The sequence below is a fragment of the Equus asinus genome, chromosome 21, assembly GCF_041296235.1.
Source record: "Equus asinus isolate D_3611 breed Donkey chromosome 21, EquAss-T2T_v2, whole genome shotgun sequence".
NCBI classification, from domain to species: domain Eukaryota; kingdom Metazoa; phylum Chordata; class Mammalia; order Perissodactyla; family Equidae; genus Equus; species Equus asinus.
In genome coordinates, this window is record NC_091810.1 from 57,195,147 (window position 1) to 57,213,178 (window position 18,032).

General features: G+C 41.1%; 1 protein-coding gene across 8 annotated transcripts in view; it reads right to left on the reverse strand.

The window, feature by feature from the left end:
• The window catches only part of MYRIP (myosin VIIA and Rab interacting protein), a 339,379-nt gene that overhangs the window by 195,581 nt on the left and 125,766 nt on the right, over positions 1-18,032 (reverse strand). For 7 of the 8 annotated variants that reach the window (XM_044754350.2, XM_014859642.3, XM_070492580.1 and 4 more), the window contains one exon: positions 3,351-3,572. The exons of the other annotated variant lie outside the window; for it this stretch is intronic. In XM_044754350.2, the coding sequence (XP_044610285.1) occupies positions 3,351-3,572 (222 nt within the window). The remainder of the gene's footprint in view (positions 1-3,350; positions 3,573-18,032) is intronic. 8 annotated transcript variants of the gene reach the window in all.

The following is an 18,032-nucleotide window of genomic DNA, read 5'->3' on the forward strand; positions in this document are numbered from 1 at the left end:
TGTATCATGGATTTCTTTCCTGGACAGGTTCCTCTGATGGACTTGAGTAAAATGGAAAAATGCAATGAGCTCAACTTTTCCATCTCTTTTGATTTCAGACAATAATAATCCCAAGGCTCCTGAAGCTGTCCCCACAAAACATCATAAAAGATTAAAACAATGAAGTTCCCAACTTCTCCTCAGCATCCTCTTTCTGCCAAGTTTGATTAAACAAGCTTGGATGTGTTCTACCTGTGCTAGACACACTGAATGCAGAGGACTCCTCAGTAATCCTCCCTTTTCTTAAAAAAAAAATGGAACAAATGTGCATTCGTTTTTTGGATGTCTTTACTTCTACGAAGGATCCTTTATTTTCTGATATCTTACTTCTGAGACTCAGGGAGTGGTCATGTAACATTGACACAGAAATGATGCAAGATTAAGTTAAATGGGATTACCTAAGCCTCCCGCCTCCTCATTGAGTGGCTAGAAATGTGAAATGGAAATTTAAAATGTAGCCTTAGGAACTATTTGCTGCCGTTTTTATAACTTATTTCTCAATATCTGGCTCTTCCTTGAGACAATCTGGAATTCCAGGATGGGAAATGGAAGACTGGTTTTTGAAGCAAGGTTCTTTCATTTATAACTGACATGATCCTGAAGTGGTGTAGTCATCACTTACCATTACTGCTATTTGAAGAAAGCAATGAGTCATTTAACCGTAACTGATAATGGACCCACACACACAACTCAAGGTGGATGTGGGGTCAAGAGGCTGCAACTGCATACTTTATTGCTGTTCAATAAATTTGGAGATTTCTCTGATCCATGGATAAGAGGAATAGAGAAAAATCTAAAGAAACAAGATTGTGTAGGTACTAATTTTCCTTCTGTGTGTGGGTGAATATATTGAAGGACAATAAAGAACAGGATATTTTAATAGGGTTTGAAATTTCAATGATTTCACAACCCCTTGAGGATCAAACCCAAATTCTTCATATAAACTGACCCAAGTCTGCATGCCACTGCAAGAGTGGTCTGTTCCAGGTCCTCCATACGCCTTGGGGGAATCTGTCTTTTTTGCTCATGGCACACCTTGTCCAAGAATGCCCTGTGATTCCTCCTCTCTATCTGAGTTCCATCTGGGGTCCCCTCCTCTTTCTTAAAACCTCTTTCGGACATCCCAACACTCTCTGGATTCTTTTCTCTCTAAAATCTCTGAAGCCTCATTGTGCCATGCGTTTGGCTGCTATTTAGCATTGTCCTGTTCTACTATTCAGCCCGGAGAGATCTGTGTGCCTTCTACATGCCGGGCTCTGGCTGCAAACGGAATTGAAGAAGACAGGGAGAGTCTTTGTCCTCGAGACATTCACCATGAGTTGGTAATAAGCACCAGTGCAGCACAGTGGGGTTGGGGCAGATATTTGAGTCCAGCTCTGTGTAAGACTCACCCAACTTTCTGGGTGCAGAATCATGACGTTCCGCCATACCACCCTCTTCTACTCTTTATTGCTGTCACCTCTTGGCCTTTTAGTTACTCCTCTTCACTCAAGAAAATTTTGTTACCTGGTTCAGTCCTTGTCTCCATACTGCTACCATCGACCTGATCACTTCAGAATCCATGTGCACCGGCCTTTAGGCTCCCAGGCTTCCTCGTCAACACCCCGGCCTCCTATTCCCATGTTTACCACCCAACTGATCCACTTTGGAAATCACTAATTCAAACATCTTTTTTGCTGCACAAAATTTTCTTTGTTAAGTACCCCCAAGGTGACAGTTATTCAACTTTACCAGATACTTCTAGTTGACTCACTCCTCCATTTTCTTCCCATCCTTCTACAGCTCCCTTCTGTCTTTCCTTCTTTCACTATCTGGATTAGAGTCTATCACTTTAATTTTTGTATTTTAAATATCTTAAACTCCATCACCCTCTGATCTGTCCCAAACCCCGAAAAAACCCTCAACCCAGGAAGAAACCAACCATTTACTTTCCTCATGTCTACATATTGGAAATTGGGTGTGGTTGGAACAAAACACACAATGGGAATATCGGAAGCATACAAATTGATGATTGATTAGTGATCAGCACCCAGCTCAAAAGCCTGGAACTGCAACTTCAGTAATGTCTATTTCAAATCTACTCTAATTTCTTCCAACATCCAATTCTCTTGTTATTAGCACTTGACCTTAACCCAACTTCACTGAGAAAGGGAAGGCATGAGATGAACCTTTCTGCATCATTTACTCCCAAGCATATGCTCACCTACAATTAAAATCTCCTCTTCCCTTTGTTACCACAGGGCTTTTCCTCCTCCTACCAAGCTGCTATGTGGAGACTTGGATGGGTTCCTTGCTCTGAAAGTCAGACACAGAACCTGGCCAGCACCCCGCCCTGGACAAGGGGTTCTCAAAAAACCACTTTTGTTTCAGTTGGTGTCACTGGGCTACTTTGTTCTTTATGGCCCAGAGACTGATTCCTTGGAGACCGCTAGGGAGCTTAGTAGTTGTCCCCATTTACTAGTTTTATGGGAAAATGCTGGGACTTGATGTGTTAAGGGATACAAGTGAATAAACAAGGCAGGAGGAAGAGAGAGGAGGAGAGAAGGAAAAGATGAGGGAGACAGGAGCTCCTGAGTGGGTGCTCTCAGGGACCAGCCAGTCTCCGTCTTGCCCACCGTAACAGAGGCATTACAAAAGGATGCAACGAATACGAATGTGCTATGCAGATGCTAGGACCAGCAAAGATTTGAGAATTACAGGAACAGAAACCAGACACTGGCTTATCAACCCATTAGTTTCCAAACACTCAATGTGTCAAAGAAACGCTCTGCCAGTCACCAAGGGAGAATGTAAACATGAGTCTCTGTGAAACTCCATGCTAGCCATTTCCTTCACATGGAGATCACCATCCCCCCTTTCACATTATTAATTCTTCTTTATCTTTTACCATCCTGCTTTTATTTCTTGTCCTCTGTGAAGCTTTCTCCAAACCCTAGAGCTAGTGACTCCTTGCTCTGTGTCCCCACAGCCGATGGGCAAATTGGTCAGGCTTATATCGCCATATAGTGGGATCAACATTCATGTATTCCATCGTCCCCCTACGCAATCTGCCAAATTCACCATCATGTCTCCTGCACCCAGCATAATTCCGACGAATGAATGAATGAAAGGATGAGACCAGAGGAGAAATGAATCCCAGCCCCCATCCTCTCTGTGAAGGTCACAAGGCATCCCTAACAGCACCTCACCTCATCAATCTCTCCACTGCAGTCAGCACTCCGTGCTGATCCATCAATCACTGCTGATCCTACCTGGTTGAAGGAAGATGGGTGCCACCGGCTGAGACCCCAGGAGTACACTTGGCCCCTCACCTCGCTTGCTGGCAGACGCAGCAGATCCACACCTTCTCATGCTTCTGGTAGGAGCAGCAGCTCTTGCAGACGTTGAACTTGCAGTCCCCACATCGGCGCTTTGTGTTGACGAGGAAGGTGAAGGGTGAGCAGCAGCGCATGCAGCAGTGCTCCACGAACTTCTGGTGCTTCGAGAGGATGCTGCATTTGCTGCCCTCCTCATCCAGCTTCTGTTTCATCTCGCTGGGAAACCGGGTGGGGAAAAGGGTGAGGAGAAGAGAAACAGCACATCAGGTCCGGGGCTCTTTCCCGAAAGCACCCCGCCCTGGCCCTCCCACAGGCCAGACTACCATGTGGGATCTTCCTGTAAAACGATGAAACTCAGAAAGATCAATTGCTTGACATACTATCCAGAGAGGAACCCTAATAGTGGATTAATTTTGTGTACTTCTGTACATCATATTTTCTATGAGAAAACATGAAAACCGTATTACTTATATTCAGACACTAGATTGAGATATGAATTATAATAAAACTAAGCACATCCTTGAAAAAGAAAACCTTTAACTTAATTAGTGCCCTTGGAAAGGAGCAGGAGATCATTTCTGTTAGAACTTGAATCCTCACAACAGCCCTGCTGGGAACATGATAAATGCAGTCCTGGCCCTATTTAACATCCTTGGAAACTGAAGCATCCAGAGATTTTAAAAGCTTTCAAATCAATGTAAGTCAATAAGGATTCTCTGGGCTATGGGCAAATCCTAAGCACCGGTGATTCAGGGTTGAATAAAAGACAAGCTCCTTCTTCCAAAGAGCTCATGGTCATAGCGGGCACACGGCCAGTCATATTAATGCAAAACACAACACCCCACGCACTTCTCTCTACACTCAGGGAGAAGGAAGGGAGAAGCGCTGAGAGGTCAAACAGACTGAGTTATCCAGGAAAAAACTGACTGCAAGTGACCAAGGTACTCTGACTCTGTAAGTTTAAGTTGCTTTTCCTGCTACAAAAATGGATGCCCACAAACAGTAACAGAAAAACAATTTATTTAATATTCTAAAATAATTTATTTTTCTGTACCCAGTTTGTGATTGTGTAACTCATCCCAGATAAATCTATGATGTATGTGACAAATATTTTCTCCCATTCTGCACTTGTCTTTTCAACTTTGCTTACGTTGTCTTTCATCATTTAGAAGTATTTAATTTTTCTGTAGTTAAATCTGTCAGTCTTTCCTTTTATGGCTTCTGAGTTTTATATCTTGCTTAAGAAGGCCCCCACTACCCCAATCCATTTTTATACATTCTCAATTAGCCCCTGCAGTGAGTTGAATGGTCGCCCCCAAAAAGGTATGTCCACGTCCTAACCCACTGTAACCTGAAATGTTAACTTATTTGGAAAAAAGGTCTTTGGAGATATAATTAAATTAAGAATCTCGAGATGAGAGCATCCTGGATTACCCTGTGGGCCCTAAATCCAATGACAAGTGTCCTTGTAAGAGAGACACAGCAGCAGAGAAGACAATGTGAAGATGGAGTTTAAGTCCTCAGCCATCTCTGCCTCCGGGATTCCTCCTGTGGCCCTGTCACTGGCCATGTTGCTGTCCCATCTCTGCCCATCTAGGCTCCCTCCTAACTCCTCTCTTTCTTTCCAGGGTCCTCCATGGCCTACCTGACCAGAGGAAAATTCTCAAAATCCCTGACCTAAATGGTAAACAATGGCTGAATACATAGGAGTCACCCTTGCTTGACACATTAGGCATGGGAGCAAATTAATCAGGACATACGCAAGCAAAAAGGAAAAATACTAGAATTACCTGCATTCTTCTACTCAGAGCTATTTAGGAATCCATCCTCTCTCTCCCTCCCCTGCCCTCATATTTTAAAATGGGATGATTTTGAAGCCGAGAAAATTGTCTATCTTTGTTCAGATTTTCAAATTTGTTTGCATAAAGTGGTTCACAGATTTCTCTCATGATTTTAAGACCTCTGCTGTATTTGTAATTATGTCCCTCTTTTCTTTCCGAATATTGCTTATTTGAGCCTAAGCTTTTTCACCCCTTGATCAGTAAGCTCTGATGTTTATTTATGTCGTTAATTTTAAGGAAGAACTAGTATTCAGTTAGCTTGATTGTCTACATTGTTTTTTCGTTTTCCATTGCAACAAAGTCCCGTCTTATCTTTCTTACTTCTCCATTCTACTGGTTTTGAGTTTGCTCTATTATCTTTTAGAACTTTTAAATAAATTTTTAAAAAGTAAAGCTCACTTACTTTTAACGTTTATTCTTTTCTAATTTATGCATTTAAGGCTAAAAAACTCTAAACATATCACTTTAGCTGCACCCCACAGGTTTCGATCAGAGCATTTTTACTGTCATTGAGTCTTACTATTTTATAATTCTCAGGTTTAAAATTTCCAAATATATGGCTTTTGTTATTGATTTTTACTTTATTTTTTAAACATTTTGATCAGAGAAGAGAGTCTAGAAGACATTAATTCTCTGGTACTTGTTGAGACTTGCAATTATAACCTAGTAGACGATCAATTTTTGTAAAGTCCATGTGTGTTTGAAAAGATACTGAGAACAAGACATTAAACTCTCCCATTTTAATTGTGGATTTACCAATTTCTCTTCAATTCTAATTTTTACTGCATATTTTTTAAGACTATAATATTAGGCGCATCAAGGTTCATAAGTGTTACACATTTAATGAAATATTTCTTTTGTGATTACATACAACCCTCTTTATCCCTTTTGCTTTTTGTCTTAAAGTCTGTCTTATATATTAATAGTCTATATTAGTCTTTTTAAAATTGATACTGTACCTAGGTCTTTCTTTTTACACCTCTTCACTTTCAGCATTTGTATCATTATGTTTCAGATTGAGCTCTTATAAGCAGAACGTAGCTGAATTTTCAACTTTTATCCTGTATTTACATTGAGATTACTAACATATTTGGATTTATTTCTACTATGTTATTCTGTGTTTTCTATTTACCATGCTATTTCTTTGTTTCCTCTTTTTCTCCTTTCCTACTTTCTATTAGATTGATTGGTTTTCTTCATTTTCTTTGTTTTGCCAACTATGATTTGAGCTGTTTTGTTCTTTTTCGCTTCTTTTAGTGGTTAATCTTAACATGTTAACATGCATATTGGGATTAATATCTAATGTTTACAGCTTTCCTTTCATCAACAACACAACTTTTAATTCTCTCTGATGTTATGTTGCTATTGATGTTATTATTGATAGTATTTTGGTTCAATCTTGGTTTGCAACTACAAAAATTATGCTTAATATTGTTTAACTGGAGTTTTAGCCAACCCACATGATGCAGACTGGGGCTTGCCCTCAGACTAAAAGCCCTGACCACAGGAAACCCATCTAGCGCCATTCTCTTCTTCCGAGTATCAATATCCATCTAGTTTCTCCTGTATTTGGTTGCAAACAGGGTGCTGTATGATAATTGGGTTTTGCATTTTGTCCAGAAAGTATATTTTTTATCTGCAGGAGGATTGGTCCAATAGGAGCTTACTCAGCCATTACCAGAAGTGGAACTCATTTACTATTTTCCTAGTTGGTATTTGTATAGATTTATCCACATTTACCAATTTCTTTGCTCATCATTGCTTCTTGCAGCTTATTCTTCATCTTATGTTAATTTTTTTTATTACTGAAGTTCTTCTGACAATTCTTTCAGCGAGGAAACTCTAGCAGCCTTTATTTGCTAAAAATGTCTATTTCACCTTTATATTTGAATGATAGTTTAGATGGGTACAGAATCCTAAGTTGACAGTTCTTTTCCAAAAGCAGCAAATAATACTGAAAGTATTAGTCCATCTTTCTTTTTTTTCTGACATCAAATGTTGCAAAGTGAAGTTTGTCAGGCAAATTACTCCTTTGTAGGGAATCTCATTTTTCTCACTGCTCACTTCTAAGAGTTTTTGTCTTTAGGGTTCTCTGATTTCACTATGAATTGTCCAAGTGAGGATTTGCTTATATTTATTCCACTTGGGACTCTTGGTAATTTTCTAAAACATTCATTAATTCTAAATAATTCTCCAGCCATTATAGCTTTGAATGTTGTCCCTGCTGTTTTCTCTACTCTCTCCTTCTGAAATTCCAGTCATACGTCAAACCTTCCATACTCTTCATGCCTCCCAATCTTTTTTCATCTGTTTGTATTTCTGGGATACATTCTGGGCAAGTACTTCATAGCTTCTATATTAGCAATTCTTTCTTCATTTGTATTTTCTCTACTGTTTAACTGTTTTGAAATTTTACTGATTTTAATTTTCATTTCCAGAAGTTCTATTGATTTATTTGCACCTAAATCTGCCTGTCCTTTTCACTTTTGTGTCATTCCTTCCTTACAATTCCTATTCATTCTTTTATCTTTTAAATTATTTTAAACATACTTCTTTTATATCCTCTTCTTGATTCTTATCCTAAATCCTCAGGTGCTAATCCTCTTATTGTGTGTGTCTATTAACTCTTATTCAAGGTGCATTCTTTTCTTCCACAGTTTATCATTTTGGTTGAGGTTTTCTCCAGCCCAGATTGCCTCTCCTGTAATTGCACGTTTTCTGTGCAAGCATTGCCTCAGAGCAGCTCTGCATTTGTTTTCACAAGGCATCACAGGTCGTTGATTCCAGACCAGTTTCATATTTGTTTCTTAGCTTGGGGAATCCTGTGCCACGTAAGTAATAAGTTTTTGATCTTCAATAGTATGTGTAGTGGAGGCTTGGGACTTTGAGCTTTGATTTCTTATGCAAGACATCTTTTCTCTCACCCAGGGGTCTAGGGAAAGATCACCTGAATTGTAGCTCCCCTAAGCCAGTGGGTGGAAATTTTCTAGCTGCCCCTTTTACTGAGAGTGAAAACCTCCAATGCCAAATTTTATGCAGGCATCTCAGTCTCGTGCTTGTCCTCTAAAGGCTCAAGGCTACATCTCCTGCCCCATGCAGAAATTAACACTGCAGCCACTAGCCATCAGAGCCCATAGCCCCTTCATCCCCCATCTGACTAGGCTGACCATTCTGGTTTTGAATTCCCTCTTCACTTCTATCCCCATGGGAATTTCCTTTTCTTACTTTCTCCCCAATTAAAAAAAAAACTGAGACATAATCCACAAACCATAAAATTTACCTTTTTTTTTCTTTTTTTCTCAGTAAGATTCACCCTGAGCTAACATCTGTACTAATCTTTCTCTATTTTGTATGTGAGCCACCACCACAGCATGGGAACTGACAGACGAGTGGTGTAGGTCCATGCCCAGGAACCAAACCTGGGCTGCCAAAGCAGAGTGCACCGAACTTAACCACTAGGCCACCAGGGCTGGCCCTAAAATTTACCCTTTTTAAAAAATTTTTAAAAATTATTCGTGTGTGTGTGTGTGTGGAAGATTCACCATGAGCTAATATCCATTGCCAATCCTCCTCTTCTTTTTGCTTGAGAAAGATTAGCCCTTAGCTAACATCTGTGCCAATCTTCCTCCACTTTGTGTGTGGGATGCCTCCACAGCATGGCTGATGAGTGGAGTAGGTCCACACCTGGGATCTTAACGTGCAAACCTGGGCCGCTGAAGTGGAGCATGCAGAACTTTAACCACTTGGCAATGGTGCAAGCCCCCAAAATTCACCATTTTAAATTGCATAATTCAGTGGTTTTTAGTATATTCACGAAGTTGTGTAACCCCTGCCACTATCTAATTCCACAACATCTTCATCATTCCAAAAAGAAATCCCATACTAATTAATCAGTCACTCCTCATTGTCTGCCACCCCAGCCCCTGCCAACCACGAAACTATTTTCTGTTTCTATGAATTTGCCTATCCTGGACACTTAATATGAATGGAATCATACCATATGTGGCCTTTTGTGTCTGGCTTCTTTCTCTGCATGTGTTCAAGCTTCATCCATGCTGTAGCATATAGCTGCACTTCATTCCTTTTTACTGCCAAATAATATTTCATTTATAGATATATCGTATTTTACTTGTCCATTCATCAACTGCTGGACATCTGGATTATTGCTACTTTTTGGCTATTATGAATAATGATGCTATGAACATTCATGTACAAGCTTTTGTGTGGACATACCTTTTCAATTCTAGGAATGGAATTACTGGGTCATATGATAATGCTATGTTTAAACTTCAAAGAAATTGCCAGACTGTTTTCCAAATGGCTGCACCATTTTAAATCCCCACCAGAAATGTATAAGGGTTCCAATTTCTCCACATCCTCACCAAGACTTGCTATTGTCTGACTTTTTTGTCATAGCCATCCTAGGGGGTGTGAAGTGGTATCTAATTGTGGTTTTGCATTTCCCTAATGACAAATAATGTTGAGTGTCTTTTCATGTGCTTATTGGCCATTTATACATCTTCTCTGGATAACAGTCTATTCAAATCTTGTGCTTATTATTATTATTATTATTTTGCTGGGGAAGATTCGCCCTGAGCTAACATCTGTTGCCAATCTTCCTCTCTCTTTTTTTTTCCTCCCCAAAGCCCCAGTGCACAGTTGTATGTTCTAGTTGTAGGTCCTTCTAGTTCTTCTATGTGAGCTGCCGCCACAGCATGGCTACTGACAGAGGAGTTCTGCAGTTCCGTGCCTGGGAACCGAACCTGGGCTGCTGAAGGGGAGTGTGCTGAACTTTAACCACTAGGCCATCAGGATGGCTCTTCTGCTCATTTTTAAATTAGATTTTTTGTCTTTTTTATTGTTGTGTTGTAAGAGTTCTTTGTATACTCTGGATACAAGTCCCTTATCAGATACATGATTTACAAATATTTTCTCTTTCTTATATTAAACCTTATATTTTACTAGTATTTTTATGTTTTTAGTACAAAGAAGGGTTGCAATAGCTCATCTCAACTTGCTGCTAGAATTGGAAATCTATGTATGGTTTTATAACCTCATATTTCACTTAACAACAACATATCATAAACATCTTTCCATGACAATTCAGAGCGTGTGCAGCATTAGCTTTCTGATGCCTGAGCTGGCTTACACATCTGCCAATATATGAGCAAGGCCTACTGCTCTGCATAGCAGTGCCCAATACTTATTTGCTGCTTGATCATTGGGTAACAAAAGGAGGTGGAATCCAGAATTGGAAGGGGAGAGAACATCAGGCCAGCTGATAATTCTACAGGGTAAAATATACAATGTGTGTATACTTGGCTGAACAAAATATTTACAGCCAAACAAGACAGAGGTTTTTTTCCTTAAGGTGTGAAGATGTTATCTTTCCCTCAGATTTAGTGCAGAAGATGAGCTAAGTCATCACCTGCTCTGACATCTAAACAATACAAGAACAGCCTCAGCAATTGACCAGCTTCTATTGATACTTCAGAGGCACTAAATTAAATGGGATAAAACATCCAAGAAGGAAAGGCTTTGGGGATCAAAAAAGCTCTATAAACTCAAGCCCCAGGATCACTTGAGCTTTATGAGTTTTGTTTCCTGATACACAGAACTGCAAATTCCAATGGCATTTTAAAACTCACTGAGTGTCTAATAAAATTGTACCAACTCCTCTAGAGTTTGTTCCAAGCAAATGAAATGTTTTGAACCACAGGCTTAATGGAGGACTAGGATGCCCTTCTTCTGGACCCTCTCTTCCTTATCAGATTCTCTTGCCCTGTGGCATCTCATGGAAGAAGTCATTGGATAGAATTGTGTGGGATAACTTACAGAGGCTGAATGCAGAATCAACCAAGAATCATGCAAGACCAAGTACCAGCTGCAAAATGTACTGGAAGGACCAGGCTCCCAAATGGTCAGCCACGTGGGAAAGAGCGATGGGTTTAGAGTCAGAGGCTTGGGTGTACAGCTGGGCTCAGTCACATACCAAACAGCCCCCCAACCTTCCTGAGCCTCTGCTTTCTAAGTGGCAATAATAATTCCTACTTCAGAGAGTTGCTAGAGATTTTAAACGGGCAAAGCAACAATAAGCAAATACTAGTTATCATTTGGATTAGCAAGAAACCCAGTGGTCTGAGGACCTATAACATTTGATCACACTTGTTTATATGTAAGAAGGTTTTTGTAATAGAACCTGGGCAAGAACCTCCAATACTTATTTGTTGCTTGAGCCCTGGATAACAGTGGGTGTGAAGTGGTATCTCATTGTGGTTTTGGTTTGCATTTCTCTAATGACTCATGATGCTGAACATGGTTAGTCTGGTCTTTAGAAATGTCATCTAACATCAGGTCTAGCCTCTTCCTGATACATCACTCTGCAATGGACAGCTGAGAAGCCAATCACCATTTCATGGTTTCTTGGTCCACTGCCAGGCCAACTCTGAATGGTCGTAATGGGTGAAGCACTGTGCATTGAGAGGATGCACACAGGCTCAATGAGCCTGCAGAGTCATGGTAGGTTAGCAGTGTCTGCCATGGGGGTAGCAGGGGGAAGTGATGGCATATATGTCACTTGTTTGCTATCAAAGAGACAGTAATTGTGATCCACAGCTGGAGCCACCACTTCATGGTCACAGGCACTATTGCTTAGATTGCCAACTATTCACTCAATCCACATTTACTGAGCATCTACTATTTCAGGCACTGGAGATAAAAAGAAAACAAGACATAGTCCCTCCTTTCATGAAACACGTATTAAAGTGGGGATTCAAATGATAAAAAACTAAGTAAAATATAAAATGATTGCAATTTGTAAGGCATTCTATTACAGAATAAGTAGGGTACTTAGACTGAGAATTACATAGTGACCTTCTTTAGACAGGGTTATCTCTGGGGAGGTGACATTTAAGTTAAGACTATAGGCTGAGAAGGGGCTGGCCCAATAGAAGAAATAGCATTCCAGGCAGAGGCAGCAGCAGGGGAGAAGAGCTTAATGTTGGGGAACGAGGAGACAAGAATAAGACGCAAGCCCTGGAAAGGAGTTTGGATTTTATTCTAAGTGCAATGGGGAGTTATTGAGGATTAGGAGCAGGATCCGATCTCCGTTGTAATATCACCTGCTGTCTCATTCAGACTGACTTCTAGAGAGCCTTGTGTGCAAGCATGGAGGCACTGCAGTCATCTGGGTAAAGATGACTGAGGTTTGAACAGGGGCAAGAGCAAAGGAGATGGAGAGAAGTGGACTGACGTGTGGCACCCCTACTGAAGGATTTGACATGCAGGCTGAGGGAAAGGATGAAACGAGAACCATTCCCAGGTTTCTGCCTGGTGTGGACAGTGATGTTGTTTCTGGAGAGAGGGAAGACTAGGGTGGGCAGGAGCCTGTCTTAGAGAAATTTGTAAGACCTCTGAAGAGATTTACAAGGTGGACAACTGCATATGTGTTTGAGCAGCTCAGAGGAGGGCTCTGGGCCAGCTGTGTAAGCTTGGGAGTCATTTTCATAAACATCTTCATAAATATGGAAATGGATGAGCAACCCTAGAGGAGAGAGTATAACAAGGGGAAAAAATGAGGGCCTAGGCACATGCCAGGAAAATCCCAAACATTTAAACTAAGGCGAAAAGTTGAAGAGGTGAAGCCAGACAAAGAAACCAAGAAAGACACCAAAGGAAGAGGGTGTTTCAAGGAGAGAGTGGCTGACTGTGTCTGCCATGAGGGGAGAGAAGTGTCCATTGGATTCAGCAACACGGACATCGTGGGTGATCCTGACGAAAGCTATTTCACTGTGAGAAGTGGGGCAGGAGGCAGTGTTGTGGACTGAAGAGTGAACAGGAGGTGAGGTAGTGGATCAATCATGGAATTCTTCTGCTAGCAACGTTATAAACACTTTTAAGAGCAAAGCTCCAAAGGGCAAATCCAATTTATAGGGTAATAATAGTCACAGTAATTTTAAAGTATGTTTTGCTCTTAATATGTCATGGGTAATATCCTCTCACTGTGTAATTTCAGGCAGACTCATTTTGCTGCCCCCTGATGGTGTTATCAAAACTCATTCAAGACTAATAGAGCTCAGTGCACCACAGTAAAGAGAACAAACATTTAACTATTCCCTCTGGGTAGTAGAGTTAATAGACACACACCAAACACACTGTGTGGTTGCCAGCTCTAAAATGGAGGAGAACAATTTAAACCAGAACTTTTGACGATCCTTTTAGCCCTGTAAGCCAGAGCATCCACCGCACCCTGCACATCTCATGTGAGCATTGTCTGATAAGGTGTTGCAGAGCCTCATCAACTTGAATTTCTGCAGGCAGCTTACTAAACAATGGGGGCTGGAGACGGGTGGCGATGCTGGCTCTGCTCCTGATGGCTGCAAGTTACTCAGCCTTTCTAAGTCTCAGCTTCTTATTTTTCCAAAGAAGGATATCAGTAGCATCCTGAAATGTTTGTTGCAGAAGTAAATGAGAAAAGGTAACTGAGTTGACCAGCAGGTGCCTAAAAAGCAAAAGCAATTCCACAGAGGTCTGGTATTATTTCAGTTCAAAGCTCACACTCCACAGCAGATGCTCAGAAAAGGCTCCTCCCTCAGCCCCTCCACTGGATATTCTGGAATATTTGGCCAAAGCCATTTTTCAGGATTCAATTTGGCCAGTATCAGGTCAGTCAACTATATAATTTGATTGAAAGGATGGTTTGGACAAAAATTAATATCTCCAATTACTTTTTTAAAAGAACTGGTAATAGTTTCTAGTCTCAAAGGAGGGTGAGGGTCAGGATGCTTACAATCCTTTCTGTATCGTAAAACATTTTTCAAGTGACCATCTCTATATAAGAAGAATAATGAGATGGAAAAATTTGAGTTCAGTGATGACAGCTATAGTTTGTACTTAACATGTTCAATCTATAAGGAATTTACAATCACTATTCAGGAAAAAAAGGTTGCAGGATGAAGGCACATTTACATAAATCACCTCTATGGAACCCACTGAAATAAGTAAAAACAACGGAAACAGACAGTAAGCTCCATGTTTAATAAAAAGAAGGAATTCCCACAACCCGCCTCTGCCAAAATAGACGATGAAAGATATTTGATGACATGTGGACATCTGGAGGGAAGATAGTGAAGTCAGACACACATCCATCCTGAACTTGAGCAGATAAGAGTTCTCTAAAAACAAACGAGGGCAGGCTAGGGGCATCAGAGTTCTCTCCTTGAAAAGAAGAGGGCTGAGGGAATGGCTTCTCTTTCACAGTATATCAGAGCTTCATAACAAACCCAGACTTTGGCCAGGAGCATGTGAAAAAGAAAAATCAAAGAGCATCTAACCTACAAGAGGGGACACACCTCCAAGTTGGTCGGCTCATCAGATCAGGTGAGAAAAAGTCTGGAGGGGACATCCCCACCCGAAACTGCCTACTGTCCCAGCTCACTCACCTTCCAGCAGCACCATCGCCCTCCCCTCCCAACAGCCCCAGCTAGCTCTGCTTTCTAACCTCATGATAGCCTGGGGCAGGTCCCTCCTTGGGTTTCACAAAACAGCTTGTCAATCACTACTTCCACAACTTATCTTCAGGACTCTAGAAAGTAGGGAGGTCAATCACATTTCCCACCTCCTCAAATCAGCCACAGAGCATAAAACAGAAGAGAACCTTCATTTAACAGCTATGACTGACATCACCTGAGCAGTAGCCCAAGAGAAATGGAGGTGTGGGAGCCAAGAATAAAGGAAGCTGATAGAGAATGTTCTAGATACAGGTGGAGGAAGCTTCCTTTTCTGTAAAGTCAGGATTCCACACATATCTTTGGCAAGAATGAGCATTTTATTTCTTCCTCCACCCCCCACTCTCCTATGTGTAGCCCAGTTCCTCCTTGTTTTTACTCAGATGTAGATCACATTATACTTAGAGAAAGGAAAACTGTTGCCTAAAGTTTTATTGGTCATCAAAATAAAAATGCAGAAAATGTCACAAAAACCATGAATCCCTGATGAACCTATGGCAGACACCCTGTTATGTCCTTTAAAAATCAGCACGTTATGCATCATCATTTTCATAAAGAAGAAATAACAGCACCTAATATATAAAAAACAATTGCCTTAGTCCCCTCTCCCAGATATCCATTGTTGGAACAAAGCCTCTTCTTGCTCTTCCGTGGTCTCCTCTGTGTAGCACAGGGGTCTGGTGGCCTGGAAACTACATTTTCTAGACCCTCTTGTCTGCTGGTGTTGGTTAGGCTCTGCCAATGGGAGGCATTTGTGTGAGATTGGAAGGTGGGAGGGAGATAGCATTTTTCTGCTTTATGTGCCAGTAGAGGCAGGTGACGGGGTTAATGTCGCCGCCTTGGTTCCTTCTTTGCAGTGGGGGTTCCTTCACTAGCAGCGGGGCAGAAGCAGTGACTCTATCAGGTGCAGGCTTGTGGGATCCGAGTTACATTCTTTTCTCCTCCAGCCTTAAAGGCAGAAGCACCTCCGGTAGTTACTAATCTTTGGGTTACATCATGTTCTCCCTGTTGCTTTCCCAGCTCTGCCAATACTTTTGTAACCAATTCCCCAATTTAAAACCCTCTGTATGAAATATTTAGAGGGTTTCTGTTTTGACATTTCCTGGACTGACACATCTTCAGAGAGTAAAAGTCACATATTGTCATATCCACAGATTTTTTAAAGTCCCTATTCCATGTGACCTCCTTGACATCTGCACTCTGGACAACTCTGTCCTTTTGCTATGAGAGACTCTCTGAGAGCTACCTGGTTCTCTCTCCAGATTAATTCATCTTTCATTACGTCTTCCCTGGAGTTTGTTCCTTCATCCTCTTCTTTGCTTGTTCTCCATTCCCCCGTTGAGGAATTTAACCCCTACGTGCATCATAGATTACTGTGTATGCGCTAGCAGTCCTCACATCTTCGGTCCCACTTGCTCTCCTAAGTTTCAGATTAGGGTTTGGAACTGCCAAAATCTTTTCCAGATTGTTATTTCACGTGGGACTGAATTTAGAATATTTAAAACTATAGTTATCCTTTCCACTCCTAGATCTTTCCCCAAAGAGCATGACTTCTATCCCGAGGCCCCTCTGGAATCCTAACAGTCATCCTCCACTCTTCCCTTTTTCTAACTTCTGCTTGTAATGTCACACCAAATCCTATCCATTTTACCACTAAAATACCCCTTAAACACGTCTACCCGGCTCCTGCTCTGCCACTGTGTTAGCTCAGGCTCTCAGCATCACCAGCCTGCAACACTGCAAAAGACTCTTTACTGGAAGCCACCTGCGAAAATAAACAGAGTGACCTGCCTCACTCGGACTGCCCTCTGCCACCCCTTAGAAAGGTTTCATGATGACTTCTGAACTGCATGGTGCTCCCTTGCTCTGTAAGGAACTTTCCTGTCACTATACTTGCTTGTGACCTTTTCTCCGCGTGCTGTGTCCTCCCTCCCTTTCCTCACTGGCAAATTTCTCCTCTTTTTCCTTCAAGATCCGCTTCAAATGTCACCTTCTTTACCAAGTTTCCGGTTCTGCCAGGCATAATTCGCACTTTGTACCTAACTCTATTATGGCACTTCCAACCTAAATTTTAATCATTTGTTTATACGCTTTATACAGGACAATGAGCTCCTTAGAGAGGAGGACAATGATGGCCTCCTTTCTCCCTAGTACAGAAGGGTTGACCTGGATTGTGTGTTTGGGTGTGTATTCTCTTTCTTCCCATGGGCAGGGATTACAATGAAATGCGGGCACTGGCCAGATGAAAATAAAAGCTTCCTAACAATTAACAATTGTTCCTAACAATTGCTTAGGTTTCTAACATTATGGAAAACATAGGCAGAACAACCAAACATTTGACCAACTCTTACTTTGCATCTGTACATTTTCATCACACCTAGAGCAAGACTTTCTGCCTTCTACTGCTTATAATTTACCTGAAATAAGGCACCATAGGAAAGTTAAAATAAGAATTCAAACATATATGATGAGAAAACCTGGCAAGCGAGTAAGATTCTTCTTTTTTATTTCTGAATAAAACATCAACATAATATTTCAGAATTTGAAATGTTCTTATTCATCATTCAAATACTAACACATGCAAATAAAAGTTTCTTTAGTCTAAGCCTGTGGCTGAGCACAGACACCACTTCCAAAACCTGCAACATTTAGCATCCACAGAAACAGACATTTTGGTCCAGAGGATTTTCTTCGTGTTGTTGGGCTTATTAACATAGATCTGGCCTCGAGAAAGAAAGCTATCTCCCATGAGAAGTAAAACTGTCCTCGCTCTCTAGGATGTTGTAAACAAAATAGAAACATTCCAGACTTCATTCCCTCATTTACCTTGGGCGAACACAGGCTCAGAGAATCTCTACAGTTCAGATCATCACGTAAATTCTGATGCTGAATGCATCACACATTGTATGTGAACACCTATTTTACTTCTATTAATATTTGATTTCTCCATTGAGAAGAGGTCACTGTACAGAGAAATGTCAGCTTGTGCAGAGCTGCCAAATTTCACTGCCATGCTGTTAAGGCACTGTAGCTGTTAAGGCAGTTACCCATCTGATGTTCACCCCCAGCTGACCCCCCTGACCTGGCACTCCCCTTCCTACCATATACTGAACTACCTTCTCCAAATCTGGATACAGAAAGGAAACTATCAGAAAACCTACAAAAACATTTTTTAAAAGCATCTTAAAATATTATATTTCTTTGACATCTCCTTTGCCAGAGCAAAAGGGCAGTGGAGACTTCCTTTCTTTACTCACGTGGCTTTCCCAGAAAAGGAATGGCAATTACCTTTATGGAACACCTACCATGTGGGAGACATTGGCAGAACT